General features: G+C 34.4%; 1 protein-coding gene across 7 annotated transcripts in view; it reads right to left on the bottom strand.

Moving 5' to 3' along the window:
* TMEM232 (transmembrane protein 232) overlaps positions 1 to 19,102 on the bottom strand; it is a 152,629-nt gene that overhangs the window by 122,227 nt on the left and 11,300 nt on the right. For all 7 annotated transcript variants that reach the window (XM_036225273.1, XM_036225275.1, XM_036225274.1 and 4 more), the window contains 4 exons: positions 6,552 to 6,663; positions 6,293 to 6,398; positions 3,433 to 3,590; positions 1,022 to 1,121 (listed from right to left, as the gene is read on the bottom strand). In XM_036225273.1, the coding sequence (XP_036081166.1) occupies positions 1,022 to 1,121; positions 3,433 to 3,590; positions 6,293 to 6,398; positions 6,552 to 6,663 (476 nt within the window). The remainder of the gene's footprint in view (positions 1 to 1,021; positions 1,122 to 3,432; positions 3,591 to 6,292; positions 6,399 to 6,551; positions 6,664 to 19,102) is intronic.

Here is a 19,102-nt window from a genome sequence, read left to right as displayed (position 1 = left end):
TCTCCACTCAGGATGCTCCCAAGATCAGCAGTGACTTTCTGACTGAAGAAGCCCATCATCACTTCAGACCTCTTACTGTTTATTATTTCTACAGCTGTTGATAATGTTGATCTTCTTGAATTCCTTTTTTTTGGGGGGGGGAGCCATTTCTATGTCATCACTTACTCTTATTTCCCTTAAACTTCCTTTATTGATGTATGTTATTCCAATAGTCTATTAAATGCTTATGTTTCCCAAGATACTATTCCTAGAATTAATTTATACTCACCACCACCTCCCAGGTTATCTCAGCCACATTAATACAGATGACTGTCAAAATTATTCATATTAATATCAATGAAATAATTGAATCCCAGGCTTTATTTATTTCCCTAGTTCCAAATCTATGTTTCTAACTGCCTCCTGAGTATCTATACCTGAGGGATCTTTAAATTTGATATACCCAATGTTTCTCCAAAATTTTCTCAGTTTAGAGCACCATTATCTTGGCCTGATTAATCCATATGGAAAACTTAAGATTTCTCCTGAATTCCTACTTTCCCTTATATATAGATTAGATCCAAAAGATCACCAACTGCAGTGTCTTTTCTCTTCTAAACATTTTCAAAGCTATTTTATTCCATCCTAGTCTCATTTTAATAGTTCATATACTTAACATCTTTTGCCTATACAAATATCATAGCAAATCGACCTCTCGCATCCACTCTTTCCTTACTCCAGTCCAGCATGTCCACTGTCACCAATGTTACCTAACTAAAATATGAATTTAACTCTATTAAATCCAGAGAGGTAGATACTGTTACAGATGAGGAAAATTGGTTGGTCAAGGTCATAGACTTAATTAAGACAGTTAAAATGTAAAATTCATGTGATCTGGTTCAGAAGCTGTGCTCTTCAATACTATACCTATTATCTTTCAGAAAAAGTGAAATACAGCTTATGCTCTTTATAGTGATAGTCTGAGCTTCTCAAAATATAACATTAAACATTTATAAGTATAGAAAAAAAAAGGATAGTCTACCGTATAAATATGGTTGAAGCCTAAGTAAATGTTGTTTAAAACATGCTAGGTGACCATGCAGGAAATAAATAAAAAGTCGTAAGAAGACCAAATAGCCAATCTGTCAAAAGAGAAAGAAAAAATCATTTTTTTTTGTTGCATCAATAAATGTTTAAAAATCATAAGGAAAATAAACTATTTTCTTATTACATTTGCTTTTGATGGAACAATTTCAAACTCTTGAGATTATGTGCTTTTGAAATAGTTTTAAAATGTTTTATATCAAGGTTGAAATACTGGTTCAGCCAAAAAAAAACTTTTATAAATCATCTCTACATTACATATAATGACCAACACTGAATATATTTTGTTCTATGTCCTTTAGAGGAGTATTTTTCAAATTGCAAGTCATGCCCTTTAAGTGAATCATGAAATCAATTGAGAGGGGATTTTAAATAAAATGAAAGAGAAGAAAAAATATCATAGTACATTTCACAGTTCCTTGTTTCAGTATATAAATAAATGTGTATTAATATGTGTACTGGATTGCAATGCAAAAGGTATTTCACTATGAGTTTCAGTCAAAATGTTTGAAAAACATTGCTTTAGATATTTTTGAGAAATATTCTGCCTGTGCATAGCATGCTGTACTAAGATCCCCAATCCCTCATGAAAAAAGTCACTACATAAACCCTATAATAACTTACTTCCATGAAGTTTAAGATGCATGTGTAGCTGAAACAGTTTTTTCACATAGACTACACAGAAAATGGACTACCTTCAAAATCATATGATATGCAAGATTTCACAAGAAATGACAAAAAAAATACCCATAGAGTATAGAAATAAATAGTACACAAGTGCTTAAATTGCTAAATCATAAGTTTATGGAGAAGAATCAAATAATAACAATAACTACCACTATATAAGTATCAAGATATATGTGTATCCAAATCCACATGACAACAACGCAGAGATTATTTGAGCTACATGTAAAAAAAATAAATTCTAAAAATGATTCTACCAAGTATCAGTGATTCACCCACAACTATTAAGCAAATACGTCTAGTAGTTGCTTTGAATTCTACTAGACTTTGAACCCAGAACTGAATGTATTGTACCAAAAGTCATGAAATTTCTATTATAGTAGTGATTTGCCATATATTTTTATCACAAACTCTATCGGTAAAATAAATTCTGAGAATGCCCCACCGATATTTGTAAGTGTATCCATAAATTATAAATGTGCGCCATTTATAGGCCTTAAAAAATAAATAAAAATAAAATGTTTATAAGGCATGTATGCGATATCTGCTCATATACACTACTTTGATATAGTACTGTGGTTCTCTAAGAGATTGAAATGAAAAATTAGTCAGAAGAAAATTTAGGATTTTGCAAGGGATTATAGCTAGATGTTGAAATAAATATTACTGTTTAAAAATTTAATGTGGGAAAAATTTTTTAAAAATACATGAAAAGCATATCAGTTTGAATAATCACTGTTTGTAATATTCCAATTTGGTTATGAGTTTCACCTGACCCAGAGGGTATCCCTAGTTATAGTTATAGTTGAGAAAAGTTTTAAAGCTTTCATTTATAATATTCTGAAAGGCTAGATTTTCACTGAAAAAAAAATTCTATCTTTCTATATCTCTAAGGAAATAGGGGACTTTCTGTGCATCTTGCCTCATGTCCCATTTGTGTACATATTCTTCCTATAGCTTGACAGCTCAAGCTTTGTCTTCTAAACTAAATCTCTGCTTATCAAGTTCTCTCTCTCTGTTCTCCCATCTTTCCTTCCTTTATTCTTTATCCTCCTTTTTTCCTTCTCTTTCTATCTCTTCTCTTCTGGCCTTCTTTCTTTCTTTCTTTGCAATTAAACCATACCATTAATTAAGCTAAATTCCTCTGACTAATAATAATTTTTTTGCAGGCAGCCATAATTATCACAGGGAATAGAACCACATGACATCCTGGTCAGAACCTGACAGAACATGAGCTACTTGAAGATAATTTCCCATTTTATGGCTCTAAAATGACTTCAAATACTGAGAGGACAATTCTCTTCTCAAATTGGGCAAGAATTCAGGGTTATCTGTCAGCATTTTTAAATAGAAAATGGTATTTTAAAATCCTTAAAATAGAGAGGAGAAAAGCTAGATAGATATACCCTAACACAAGGGTAAACTTGATTTTTAATTAAACACTATTTTCTTACATAGTTGGTGGTATATTTTCTCAAACTATCTCCGTTTGGGCATCATGCAATAATGCATGATCCACATTTAGAGAAGATTAAAATAAACTTCCAAACAGGAGAATATTCTATAATAAAACTAAGTGGACTTTTTAAATCCTAAAACAGATGTCATATGACTACACATACTACATGCAGCAATTAAAACCCATTAAAATATTTTAAAACATACCTTTGACAGCTTGATTTCAACTGAATATAAGTATGTCTTTAGGAATGCATCACAACAGAGTCGGTATAAAATTGATTCCGCAACAAAAAATAAGGCAGGTAGATGATCATAATCAAAGGAAGCATGGTCCATGGAAGCATAAAGTATATTTAAAGCCTCTGAAATATCAGAAAGTAGAACCTCCATAATTTATAAATGACGTACTGTTTTTCTACATGCAACAATTAAGTCTTGCAATTACTTGTTTACTCAGTCACCAAAACCAGATTATAGCTTTTAAATATTTAGAAATCCTTTGACAGCCCTACTCTGCCCCTCCCAATCAAGAGGTAAATAAAGTCTATGGTCCCTTCCCCTTGAACTTGATCAGTTCTTGCAATTGCTTCAACCAATAGGATGTGGCAGATATGACACTGCATGACTTTCAAGGATAGATCAGAAAAGGCAACAGCTGCCACTTGGATCTTTTTATCAAGATACTAGCTTTGGAAACTTAAGCTGCCATGGAGGAACTCCAACTACTCTGAAGTCATCCTGATTGGGAGAGTAGAAGGGGGGAGAGAGAGAGAGAGAGAGAGAGAGAAAGAGAGAGAGGCCCAAGGAGCTCCACCTGCTCCAGATGGCACCAAAAAAGCTCACCAGGCCATATACATAATGGTGTAGGAAATAGTACAGAATTGGATGGCAAAAGACGATGCTAAAGACAAGTGTTATAAAAGAGAAGAGTGAAAGACTAGAAAATCAAACCGGAGGAAGCAAGACTCAGTGGAAGTGAGAATATAGAGCTAAGGCCCTAGAGCAAATTGCACCTCAAGTCATCACAAAGATTTCGAGGGGCTATCATGTAAATATCTGAAGAAGAACAGCAAATGCAGAGCCTTGAGAAAGGAAAAGCCCTGGCATGTTTAAGAGACAAGCAACCAGAGTAAGACTGGAGCAGAATGAATAAGTAAGGGAAGTAGCCAGGGGCCAGATCACTCAGAGCCTTGTAGTCTATTGTATGGAGATGGGGATCATTTTAAGTGTAATCAAAAGGCACTAGAAATTATTTAAGTTCTAGAATGGTTATTGCTGAGTGAAGGGTGGACTATAGAACTAGAAACAGACAAGAGTATAGGCAGAACACAGATTAGGAGGAAATTTCAATTGTGGAGCTGGTGAGAAAGAATCATACTTAGGGTTTTTATTTGGAGTTCAGTGTCTTAATGACGGTGTGTAATGGACAATTCAACAAAATGTCTTCAAAATAAGTATGTTCGTTACTTCACAACATCAAAGATGGAAAGGGTTCATGGCTGGCTACTATAACTGGCCTCTGTATGCATATTTTTTTCATCTTCTAGTTCCCTTGATGTATATGATGACTGTAATGACTGCTCACGCTCCAGGCATTTCGTTCTTGCCTCACCATTTAGAGAGAAATCAAGAGGGGTGTAGGGAACGAAGGGTGTTTTATTTCCAGACATGTCTTTTTCAAAAGCAACTTAATCAAAAGTACACAGAACAGGCTCGTCTTTACATCTCTTAGTCGGGACTAGGTCATGTGACTACCCCTGATCTAATCACGGGCAAGAAAAGGGTTGGATCCCTATGATTAGTTTAGATGAGCCGTAATTCACCTGTGAGGCTGGGAAGGGCCAGTCTTTTTCTGAATCAAATGACTGAGGAATATCTGAAAAAAACTGAGGTTTAATTGACAAAGAAGAGAAAGTGGTGGCTGGTTGCCGATAAGCTAAGAGTGTTTATTTCCATATCATTTAAACATTTAATAGAGGTCAGGCTGTGGATGGCACTGTGACAAAGTGACATACAGGCAAGTTAAATACACAATGGTTCTTACTCTTCCTGTTGTTTTAGAGCTCCCAGACAGCACTGCAAAACCCAATGTACGTGAGGAAATACTCTCTGACCTCATGTGCTGGCTGGAAAATTACTGCTTGGCTATGTCCATGGGAACATAGGCTGTCACCCATAGGAACGTAACATTCTAAACAAGTTTTCTGCTTCTGTAACCCCACTTACGCACCTGACCTATGAGTTGACAGGTAGTGAATAGAAGAAAGATAGAGCTTTGTGTTTAGACAGAATGAAGAATGGGATTCGGGGCTTAAAAACCCTGTACTTCTACATTTCAGAGCTGCTTAATTTGGGGTCTGCGTACCCCTGGCAGACCCAGCTGGCTGAATAAAGAGTGTCTCCTATAACTCACTGAGTTCTGGTGGTCCGTGTGTCTTCCGGGGGCTGGTGGCTACAACACTCGTATGCTTAACATTTTAAGACTCATTTTAAAAGACACACACACATAAAATTTAGGATAGTGAGGGAAGGAGTTTTACCTCCTTAGAAATAATGGTTTTTAATTTCTTTTTAAGATTGGTTGGAGGGTACTTTGAAAAAAGACATATCAGTTAGAAATGATAAATGAAAGAGTAATGACTAAAATGGCTGTTTAAAATAAATGAAAAACAAATGGCCGTTTGGTTAATGTTTTATGAGTTAGAATTATAAAATGCAGAAATAAGTTTTTCTAAAGTATAGTGCCTATTGTAATTGAAAATCACTAAATGACACTTCATATTACTTTTTAATTAAAGTTACTTATAGGAATAAAGCAATAAAGTCTATGCTGAGTGAGATTTTAAAACAATTTTGTAATTAAAAAGTTGAGGAGTCAAATTCATAAGTTCAAAATTACAAAAGGAATTTTCATCATGAACATCGTCAGGTAGTTTGATATAGAATGGCTAGTTTTTCTTAGGTCCTGTACAATTTCTAAATGCTAAAGTTCTAACATTGTGCCTTTACTGCTAATCCAAAAAACATTTCAGGTAACTAAGAAGAGTTCGGTTAGAGCACATACCATCTTGTATGTCTCCTTTGCATTGAGCCAGATATATTACTTCAGTCCATGCTGTAGGAAGGTGCACATGGTTCCCGGTGCCTAAGGTCTTGAGACCCAATTTTCTCTGTTATGGGGCAGCATGAAAGAGGCAAATAAAAATGTACTGATTATTTGTTTGTTCATTTGTTTGTTTAGATGATCCCTTATTATATTTTCAAAGTCCACCAACTAGAAGAGAAAGTTCATATACTAAGTAAATCAAATAGTGTACCATTACCTTACATCTGAGAATGTTTTTTCTAGCTAGGTCCAACAATTCTTCCTTCTCTTTTGGATCTTCTGTTTGGTTGAATCTCAAGATGAATTCTTCTGTGATTGAAAATGGTAGCCTGAATAAACAAACAAATGTCAATAATTATAGCTATCATTTCCAAATTTTAATTAATCAACTTCCAGTGGCTAAATAAAACTATTTTTTAAAAAGGTACTTTACCTTATAAAAATGTTTCACATAGAAAACAAATCAGTAAAATTAAAAATATATATATGCATAGGCCTCCTAGATTGATCTTATCATACTTATCATATTTGGATTGAGAAACATAATTCTCACGATGTCAAATAACTTTGTAGCCTCTGAAAAAAAGTTTCTGAGGTGGTTGCCAGAAGTGTTATTGGTGTATGCCTTCTTCATAGGTAAGATCCAGTACAGCTACAGTTATGTTAAAGACTGATTTATTGCTTCACATATATCGGTGTTGGTTCAATTTAAACTAAACCTTTTCCCCTCCATATAAGTGGAATCAGTTCAACTGTGGCTGGAGTAAAGTGAGCAGGGGAAGAAAGATGTATGTGGTAAGGTCAGAGAGGTGACAAGTAGCCAGATTAACTCTGGGTGAGATGGGAAGCTATTACAGGATTTTGATAAGAGGAGTGACATGATTTAATTTAATTTAAGAATCATTCTGACACTGTGTTGAGAGTTGGAATGTGGGGAGGTAGGATGTAACAAGGGAGGGAGCAAACATATATTTAGATGAGAGGTAATGGTGGCTTGGATTGGGGTTATAGCAATGTGAGTAGAAAGAAGAGTTTGAATAATGTATATATTTTGACATTAGCTCCAACCAGATTGCCCACCGAATTAGAAATTAAGTGTGAGACAAAAAAGGAGTTATGATTAACTTGAGCAACTAGAAGGATGAAATTGTTATTACTGAGATGGGGAAGATTGCTACAGGAGCAGATTTGGGGTAAGGATAGAGAATAAGTTCATTATTGGACATGTGATATCTGAGATGTCCATGCCCATCCAAGAAGAGATGTAGAGTATGCAGTTGAATATGAGTTTAATTTCAGGAAAAGGGTTCAGGTTAGATACGTAAATGTTTGAGCCAATAACACACATAAGGTATTTAAGTCTTTTGAATAGAAAGGATCTCATGGGGAAAGTGTAGAGAGAATACACAGTATTTCAAAGATAATTGAGACAAATAACTTGAGAGTGTATTCAAAAGAATGAGTTGAGTGATTATAATAATGTACCACAGAATGGGCATGGGATCAAAAGTAACATCAGAGGAATAGTGAATAGGTAGTAGAATCAATGAGTTGTTTATTTGTGTAGTCAAATAATTGTTGGAGTCATGTTATTAGGAGTGATCTGAAAGAATAAAACACATTTTTAACATCTTACTATATTCAGGATTTACTGAATTAGTTGCTCTGAGGTATAGGGGGGAAAATATGAGTAAAAATCAGATTTTGGCCCTAATTCATAGTCCTATTGGGGGGACAGCTGTATACAAAAGTAATTACAATGGTTACGAACATAAACTGACCTATATGCACTCTTCTTAATAAACGGAATGATATGTGCAACAGTTTAGCATGCTTTCCTTATTAAATTTATCAGATATTTCTCAAGTTAACTGACCTTAATAAGTAGTAATATGGATGTAAACAACAAACGCTACAATTCTTGTATTGATTGACATTTCTTGTTACTTCCTGTATACTTCTGGCCAAGCTATCTAAAGAGAAGGCCTGGTATTCAACAAGTGTGTACTACTCTAATTTATCGATTGCCACTCTATATCAATAGTTAAGTATTTTGATTATCAACTCTTCTTCTAAATATATTTTTATGAAACAACATAAGAAAATGAAAAAACACAACTTCAAGTGGTAGAATATTTTTTCAACACATATAACCGACACAGGGCTTATATCTTGAATATATAAAAAACTCCCAAGCAACAGAAACATGGAGAGGATGTTTAAACAGGCAATTCTCTGTCTGACTCTGTCTCTGTCTCTGTCTCTGTCTCTGTCTCTGTCTCTCTGTCTCTCTGTCTCTCTGTCTCTCTCTCTCTCTCCCCCTTCACACATGCACACACACACAATCCAAGTGGCCAATAAATATGTGAAACAATGATGAACACAATAAATAGGGAAATACAAATCAAAACCACAATGAGATGCTACTAACACTTAAAGCAGTTCACATCCACCAGAATAACTAATATTTAAAAAATGGGAAAACCAGGAATTGAAGAGGACGTAGGTAATAGAAACTCTCACAAGCTGCTTGTGGCAGTGTAAATTGGTACAACCACATTAGTAATCAGTTGAGTGCTACCTACCAAGATTGAAAAGAGACATACCCACTGATTTCGAAATCCCACCACTTTGATAGATATCAAACAGAAATATGTATACCTATACAGCAGGGGACAGGTAATAGAATTCTTTCATAAGAGCTAAAATCTGGAATCAAACTGATTCTCTGTCTCATGGACCGAAAAGTGTGGTGTCTGTGAATAAAGGGTGAACAAAAACATTTTCTTTCTGTATAGACAAATTTGACCTTGGGTTAATTTTCTCATTTCATCTCCATGAAAACCTAATGAAAGTGGATGTCAGCTCCGTTGTTGAAACCATTGCTTATGGTAAAAATGACCTGATTAGTACACTACATGTGGACTAGGAGGACTGTGAATAAACTATAAATACCAAATAAGGAGAGCCTTTTGGCTTCCCAGAGTTCACATCCTTTGCAGGAATCCATGAATCTGTTTTTTAAAAAGTTATTGGTTCCACTTCGGGATGGGGGATTCTAAACCCATGTATCCTTTGTACTCAGGTCTCTGAGTCTCATGTCCTTAGAGGAGCAGTCATTCAAAGGTGCTAAAGAAGATTAGCTCCTGTTCTTCTCTGTTGTATGGGCTGCTATGAGACCACTCTCGGAAGGTAAACAACCGCCACTCCGCTGGCATTCTGAATTTCCCGTGCTGTACACCTGCTCAGTGATGATGTCAGTGGTTAAAGTGTTCTACCATAATCATGTGAGTCTGTGTGGTTGAACCTGACAAGACTCAAGAGTGGGTATTAATATTAAGGAAATGAAAACAAACTGCAGCAATATGCGCAATACGGATGATTTCACAAACATAGTATTAATTCAGAGACAGAATAATATATACACTATAATATTTATTTCATTTATATAAAGCATAAAACTGAAAAGAGAACCAAAGGAAAGTTAGGAGATTGGAGAAAGCAGGAGAAAAGTGTATTTTATTGGAAAGATTTACAAAAGAGATTTCTGAAAATCATTTACTTCTTCATCTGGTGAGTAGACAAGTGTTTGCTTTATAATAACTTTTAAGCTTTATATTTATTTTTGCATACTCTTCTGTATGTGTTAACATTTCACAACAAAAAAGTTTTAAATATTAATGGCAAGATCTAAGAGTATGTGCATTTTTAATTATAATAGATTTTTAAAAATATTTTACTAAAAAAATTCTAATCATTCATATTCACACCAGTAAAACATGAAAATTCTGATTTTTCAACATTCTCACCAGAACAGGATAATATCAACTGCTTTAGTTATTGTCAATTTGATTTATGAAAACAGTACTTCCTTGTGGTTTACACTTTGTATTTCTCTAATTACTTGCATTCCTGAGCACCTTTTCTATATGAATGGCTTTATATTCATTCTTACATTTTCTATTCTGTAGCAAGCACATTTATATATTTTGTTCATTGTTTTCATATTAATCTTTTTGTTTTTTTTTCTATCAACTTGAGGCAATATTGTACAACGGTTAAGTGCACAGGCCTAGTAGCTAGACTGTCTATGGTTTGAGACTTATTCTGTCCCTTACCAAATCTGTAACCTTAAATAATTTATTTAACCTATCTGTGCCTTAATTTCCTTGTCTGTAAAATGGAAACGTAAATATACACTTTTCATAGGTTCTTTTGAAAGTTGAATGTAATAATATGTATTGTACTTAGAAGAATGCCTGGTACATGCCTGGCACATTATTTCTGGGGTTTGTTGCTTAGATGATCTCCCTCATTCAAATAATATACAAATAGACACCTAAATTTTCTTATAATAAAATTTTACATTTGTATTTTTAATCCATTTGCAATTTATTGCTGAAAATGTCGAGCTGTGGGACTCTAATTCGGTTTTACTTTCAATGTGTTCTCATAGTGACTTTCATCCAACAGTATGGAAGAGAGGGAGAAAAAGATTAACTTTATAGTGACGAAATTTGACAAATACTACTTCAGCCAGGTGATCAGATTCAATATCCGCAGTGATAAAATGTGTTGAAAGTTTGTACTCTTGATGTGATGTGATGAAAATGCACTTAAATTCTGTGGTCTTTCACACACACACACACACACACACACACACACACACACACACACAACCATAACCCCAATTTAATCATGAGAAAAACATCAAAAAAAACCAAATTCTCGTAGAGGAAGATTCTACAAAATGCCTGACCGATACTCCTCAAAACTGTCAAGTCAAGGTCATCATAAACAAGGAAATTCTGAGGAACTATCACAGCCAAGAAGAGCTGAAGGAGACATGGCAATGAAATGTAATATGGTGTCCTGTAAAGAGTTCTGGAATGGAAAAAAGACCGGGTAAAAACTAGGAAAATTTGAGTAACATATGGGTTTTAGTTAGTAATGATATATCGATAAGGTTCAATATTGTGAGTAATATACCAGACAAATAAGATGTTAATAATAGAAGAAACTGTGTGCTGAGTATATGAGAATGCTTCATATGATCTTCTGATATGTCTGAAGCTGCTCTAAACAATAAATATATCTAAAACTGTTCTAAACAGTTTTATATCTAAAGCTGTTCAAAATAATAAAGTGTATTTTAAAAGAAATATTGATAGGTAAGGGAGAAAAATTCACTTGAAGATAGAGCCTATCGGTCATTTGTTAATTTAGTGCTTCATTCTATATTAATTGAGCACCTCTGTGAGTCATTCTTCCAGGCAAGAGGACACAAAACAGAAGAGAATCAAAAATAGATGTGCAGTCACGTGCTTCATGGATCATATAGTCTACTGGGGGGAGATTAGATAAACATTAGACAAGAAAACAAATACATGAACAAGATGATTTCTGAGGGTAAGTGCTGTGAATACATAGGCAGAGTGGAGTGGAAGAGAAGACAGGGAAAGAGAGCTGCTTTATATTAAACAACCAGGGAAGAGTTTGAGGAGAGACATCTGAGCTAAGATGAGAGAGAGACCAAGAAGACAAGGGATGGAGACAAAGGAGAAACTGATAAGAGCGGGGAGATAGCCCTAGACTAGATTTTGCAGGGTATTTAGACCAGAAGCTAGGGTCTGGATTTTACTCTAGATGTAAAGGAAAGAAACTGAAGAGTTTAAATTAGAGCACTATAAGATTTCATTTACATTCTTAAAAGATAGCTAGGGTTGTTGTTCACAAAGCAGGGGCAGGGACACTGATTAGGAGGCAAAATGACAGGAATTAGTTAACAGTGATTTGGTGGAGGCAGGGGTACTTGTGGAGATGAAGAAACTGCTTAAGGTCACATAATTACAAAGGGCCAAGAATTCATCTCAGGTCTAATTCTAAGGCCCACAAAAATCTGTTCTGTAATTTAATATTAATGTATCTATCATATTTCTTTCTATAACTTGAGGCTCAAAAGTTTTTCCTTATTGCTGAATATACAATTTCCTTAGTGAATACCTGATGACTCACTTATTCTCAAGTGTACTTTCTCTGTTTTAAAGGAAAAAAAACGAGGCTCAGAGAAGTTAAGTATCAAAATCAAAGTCATAGTTTTAAAAGTGAACAAAGCCAATATTTGAAATAAGCTGTTTTTCCATTTAGCTCTTTTTATAAGATCCCTTAGAATGTATTACAGTATAAGAATAAGTACTATATGTATTCTTCTTTTTAATAGTCAATGCAATTTAAGCAGATTGCCCCACTACTAACCACAGACATACCCCAAACACACCAAACACACACATGCACACACGCGCGTATACACACACACACACACACACACATACAAACACACACTAACTCAAGGTTTCAAATACAAATTAAAAATACGTTTTCTAAAATGAGACATTTTACCTCAGCTTTTTCGTAGGCTCTGAGGAAAATGATTTTATTTCTAAAGCCGAGTAAAGCCTCAGTATGAAAATAATATCTAATTCAATTTCTATACTTGGAATATGTTTTATAAATAATTTTAGTTTTATCAATTATTTTTCAATATGACTGTGGCCTGTATGAATCATAGAAAACATGGAAAGCTAATGTTTTTCAGCTTTTTTTTAATGGATATCACTTACTTAATTGGTCTCCCACAGCTCATCTCAATAAATGTTTAATTGGAAATAAATATAGCTATTTTAATCATTTCTTGCCCATCGCAAATAGAGATTTTATACAAATTAATGCTTATTTAATGATAAGAAGCAAAAGGAAACTTTAAAAAGTAAATATAGTCATTTAAAAAAACATTTTAGCTTCACACGTTCCAATTTTTTCAAAATATCAAAGAATTTCACAAAAGTAAATGTAATCTACTATAAACGATAAGTCAGTCCTATTGAACAGGTAGTGACTAAAGACAATAGTTCTAATTTTCATATAAAGAAAATATACTAAAGTCTTCCAACTGCATGGATACCCAGTCCAAACTGACCCTTTATATACATTATCTATGAATTGAGAACTTTTTTTAGCTGACAATTTATTTGTTTTGTAAATATTTAATGGAAGCCTCCCACATTCAAGGTATTTTGCTAGATACAATGAGGGCTAAAAGAGCAACCAGGCCAGGCCTCAGGAAGTTCACAATCTAGGGGGAAGTGAGGCACATCTCAAATGATGTAGCATAAAGAAGACATACTAAAGGAATGAATGAATGAATGAATGAATGAATAAAAGCTGTGTGAGCTCAGAAGTAGACATCATGATTCCAACACTTCCTAATCCTATAATCTTTGTTTAATCAGTATGAGCTATAATTTCTTATCTGTGGAAATGTGGACAAAATCTTGTAGAAGTTTGTAAAGCATTAAACCTAGAACACAGTGTCATTCCTGGCATACATTCAGCAGTAGATAACTGTTAGTCAAAGCATTATTGGTTTAGGTTGAAGATTCAGAAAAAGCTTCTTTGCAGAGATGGCACTTGAGCTGTACTTTGAAGTATAGACAGGAACTGAAATGTGACAGAATAGCAGTTATCCTTTCAAAATTCTTTCTTTGCTTCTTGCTGGGCATATGATCTACTAGCTATAGTTTATATTTCTCAGTCTTTCTGGCAGGTGGGTGTGGCCACAGGGCCGACCCCATGGGATATGAGCAGGTATAATATAATATATGTAAATTGCAGGTCATCTCTAATTTAAAGACAAGCCACTTTCTCTAGAATGAGATTTTTTTCTTCTATTTCCAGTGGACTGAAACACAAATATAGTGCTGAATCAGCTTTGATTAGGCAAATGAGTATAATTCTCTATGAGATCATAAGGGTCCTGAGTTTCTCACTGATCCCAAATACAGAGCTATCCTGAAAGCTATGCATTGGATTCATATGTCAGATAAATACACTTTTATCTTACACTGAAATTAGAGGACTCTTTTATTGTTGCTTCAAATTTCCCCTAAATAATGCAAGTAGGAACACACAAAAAATAGTTTTAACCTAGCCCAGAGTGACAGATGCTTAAAATCGAGATAGGAAATTTTATATATATCAATGTCCATTCTCTATTTCTTACTAAACAATTCTAAGTAAAATTCAGATACTAGTTCAAGGAAGTCTCCTTAAAAAACCCCGCAAGTCTACGGCCTTGCCACCTTCAACAAGCCCAATCCTGTCTGATCTCGAAAGCTAAGCAGGGTCAGGCCTGATTAGTACTTGGATGGGAAGACCACCTAGGAAGATCAGGTGCTGAAAGCATAAAAAATAAGTAAATAAATAAGGGATTGTAAGCTGACAAGGTCCTTGCAATCTGTGAGATCAACCAAGGGTTGCCTTGCCTAAAAAATTTAAAATATAATTATTAATTAATTAATTTTAAAAAACACACAAGTTTTTTTTCTGCCCTTTCTCTATTTTGCTGCATGAAGCATGACTGATAGCTGGAGCTTCGGCAGCTATGTTAGATTATGAAATGGCCTTAAGAGTAAGCCATGTGCATCAGAGAGCTAATTAGAAGGAGTCTAAGTCCCATATCACCATACCAGCTCTGGACTGACTGTATTTAAAGAAATTAACTTCTATTTTGTTTAAGTGGCATTGCTATTATATATATATATATATTTTAGTTACATTGGGTACCAAGTCTATATTCTACATAGACTTTTGAGTTTTATTTGATAGATAAGAGGGAATTATTGAGCTGCAGAGTGATGAGATTACAACTGTGCTTTAGGGTGACTAAACTGAAAGTTGTATGTTGAATGGTTTAGAGTGAGGAGGAGTGACTGTTAATAAATAGGCAATTATTTCAACAATTTAGTTAAGAAGAGTCAATAAAGAGTCAATAAATCTAAAAGATTAGATAGAAGTTAAATCAAAAGAGCTTGATGACTATGTGATGTGAGAAAAAAAATTGTGAGATGGACATACAGATAATCTCAAGATTTCGAGTCTATAGACTTAGCAGTAGAGAGTTGGCATGAAGTCAGTTAGACAGAAGAATTTGGGTTGATGATTTATGTCATTCTGGACATATAGACTATGACTATATGTGAGACATTCTGTGAGACATCCAAGTGGAGAATTTATAGTCTGGTGTACATACAGACTATATCTGTCAACCATTTTATCTTTAGGCATCTTTTAGAGAACACATAATGAGTACTGAATAAGTGAGTTTTGACTATAGGGCTCCATAAGATAGCCCTATATCCTTCCATTACATTTTTCTTCTGCTTGAGTTAAATTGAATGTGCCTGTTCTGTGCAAACAAACAATCCTAAATCGAGATACCAAAGAACAGAGAGAAGATGAAGGCCTAACCCCAAATGGGCAGAGATAGCAAGGTTAAGGACAACAAGAAGGTCATTGGAGTTAATGCCAGTGGAGATATTTAAGAGTTTCCCTAAACAAATAAAAACAGAACCCAGATTTCATATTTATTAAATACATGGATAAAAAAATTAAGTGTATTGGTTACATTTTTGGTAAATTTGATATTATAGGGAAGTGAAAAAATGAAATGGAAACAGACAGAAATGCTGAATAACAATTAACCTACCTTCTTCCAAAAACCAGAAGTACCAGCAAAATTAAAGAATAGTCACCCTTTTAGGTATGTATATCATTCGATTGAATGTACAAGGAATTTAGGGACAGATTTGTTAATCTAAAAGGTATAAACAAAGAGTTGGTGACATGGGCATGTACAGAAATTTACTTTATAAATACCTCTCCTAAACTTATCAATTTTAATGCATTGATCTTGAGTCTGGGCTTTTGAAGTCAGAGACAGAAAATATCCTCTACCATCCCTGATACCTGTGTACTTAATTACATCATCTTTGCATTGTAGATCCAATAGGTCTTTAGTATAAAACCAGAAGTACAGACCTTAGGTTCATCTTGAAAAACATCTATAGTTTTATATATTCTTTTATTAAGTCTTTGTGTTCTTTAGATTATACATTTCTGATTCAGTTTAGTAAATATAATATTGTCTTAAGCCTTAAAAATGCAAACTCTCCTAGTTAGTAGTTACTAATAAAGAGAACTCTAAACAGATAAGGGACAAGGGAGCTGTTAATACAGACTGAATTCTGAGCAGAAAGCTATGCAGAAGAAAATTGAAGCCTGAAAAATATTTACAAAAATAAAAACCACCTTCATTTTCTAAATGTATGCTCTTATACTTGCAACCATTCTGCATTTGGTAACAGTCAATGGTCTTTTCAAGGTTGTCTATAAGAAGCCCACTCTTAAAAAAAATCTACTTGTAAAGCTTAATGCCTTCTCTTGTGAAATGTAATTATTAATTCCAAAGAGGAGTAATTGGCTGTCATGGGTAACAGTACTCAAATTGATGTATTTAACTGCTAAAGACAGATAACCTTTGACTACATTTTTTTGCTTAGAAAAAGAATGTCAAACTTTATCTCTGTCTTTTCTCTTGTTAACTGAAGAAAAGCAAAAATCAATGACTCTGATAGATTCATCTTAAAATCATGCATAAGAATTTCCTTTTGACAGTGGACTAATCTTCCTATGGTGCCACAAAGAAAGGTTTGATGAAATTAAAGACACTCCTTCTTAGGGAAGATCTAACATGTAAGAGAAGATATCTCTAAGAAGTAAATGGAGTAGAACACAGGAAATGCTTGTTCTCCTTCTATAATACAAGTTTCTGCCAGACAACCCTAGGAATCAGTTAATTCAGGTGGAGATATAAATATTAGGGAGTAGGATGAGCAAGTTTGAGTGAAAAAAGTAGGTGTCAGTAGAGAGATAATAATAATAATGATAATAATAATATAATAATAACAACAATGGTAACAACAATTTCTATATTATACATAAGCACAGAAATGGCCATCCCTTTACTATGTTTAAGAAGGGGTTAGTCCCCAGGATGTTGGCCATTACAGCCAAACTTTCTCTACTGACCCAACTGGATCAAGGCCAAAAAACGAATCTTATTCTTGCTTATTCTTGCACAGTAAATGAGTTGTCTGGCAGTAGAATAAAGCTGACATAATAAGCAAAGCTATGGAGCACTGCTTGGAGGCTTCGTTTAAGAAAATTCACCTCAAAAATCACCAGGAAATATTTTTTCAAGGTCAAGGAACCAGTTTAACTGCTATAAAAAGCGAAATTATTGTAAGTTAATTAATATAGATTCTCAACTCTTTTTCATGAAGTAGACCAAGATAAGCAATCCATATGACATGGCAGCTCCAAGGTGTGAAACTTATGATTTTTTTAATCTGGTGACTCTGCAATCCTCAGCATACAGCTTTCATTTCGTGGCTTAACATGTCTGCTCAGCTGTTGCAATCACATCCTCATTCCAACTAAAAGAAAGAGATAGGGAGAGAAACTGCTCCTCTTAAAAGAATGTGAAGTACCAGCAGTACACATCGCTTCAGCTAACATATAACTGACCAGGATTACATGCATGATCACATCTAGAAGAAAGGAAGCTGAGAACTGTATTCTTTAATGGTTGGTCATGTGTCCACCTAGAAGTTTTATTAGTTTAGAAGAAAAAGAAAATGGATATGGGAGGAAAAGCAATTGGCAGTCTTTGTGTTGGTTTATCACAAATGGACTGATATACCAGTACAAATTGCCACTAATTAAGTACTGACTGGAAATTCCTCAGGGCATCATTGGTCCTATAAGGGACTAACTTTCAATGAAATCATTTTTAAGGCAAATGCTAGGCCATGGAGGAAAGACTCATGTTTCATTATCCAGTCACCTTTTTTTGTGATCTTGATAACATCAGCTTTACATGAGGATAAAGAGGGTAATCGACAATATTTGGGATATGCTGTACCTTCTTCCATGAAAAGTTTAGTGCTTTGGTGAATGTATTATGGGTACAGCATAGTGAGAAATAAATGAGAAAATCTCATATCTAAGGAGTTTTTAAAATACAGAGGGATAATTGTAGGAAAACATGTTTTCTGGGATACTGGAAGACTAAAGACTGAATAATGATTATAGGACACCTAGGCAATGAGTCTACTTTTTTCCTATATTAAACTGTGAATCACTGATACTGAGTTGAGTTTAGAGATAAGAAAACCATGATGTCTGAAAACATCCCCGAAATGGAAGCATACAGAGCTTGTAAGCTCTTCCTAATCAACGCCTATATTGGATATAAACATTGTGAGTGTCTCAGATTTATTTAATGCCTACGCAACCGAAACACTAAGCTGTCCCTCCCCTTCCACATTTTGAGCAGCCAAAAGCCAAGTGACACAGTCTAGAAGTATGGATGAGTTAGCACCTATAGGGTGAATCTTGACTAAAGAAAATGCTAGACAGGAGGGAGCAGAGGAGATGAATACGTCTCCTCAATTCTCCATTCTATGGACAACTAACTGTGAGATGTGGTTTCTTCTTGAAATCTGTCTTGATTAAGTCCCACATGTCAAGTATAGACATGGCTCTGCTGTCTCTCTTGGTGTCAAATTGTGATTTAGTGATCAGGGTAGTAATACATCAAGATTTCTTGCCTCACTTTCTTTTTTAAAATTTTTTTTCACCTTTACTGCATTGACCTTATATATCCCAAATAAAGTATTAGAATCTTAATCCTCTTCTTATTATCCGCCTTCTAGAAATTAGGGCCAAAACAATGGTGTAAAACGAGTATTATGTGATTTCTAAGATCTTGCAAGACTCTACATACTTTGTACAGATAATCTCATCAGTAGCTGTTGATCTCTCATTTGTGGAAAATACATCCTAAAGGAAGCTATGCTGCAATATGTG

The sequence above is a fragment of the Rousettus aegyptiacus genome, unplaced genomic scaffold, assembly GCF_014176215.1.
Source record: "Rousettus aegyptiacus isolate mRouAeg1 unplaced genomic scaffold, mRouAeg1.p scaffold_m13_p_8, whole genome shotgun sequence".
Classification (NCBI taxonomy): domain Eukaryota; kingdom Metazoa; phylum Chordata; class Mammalia; order Chiroptera; family Pteropodidae; genus Rousettus; species Rousettus aegyptiacus.
This window is presented reverse-complemented; position numbering and strand designations above follow the sequence as displayed.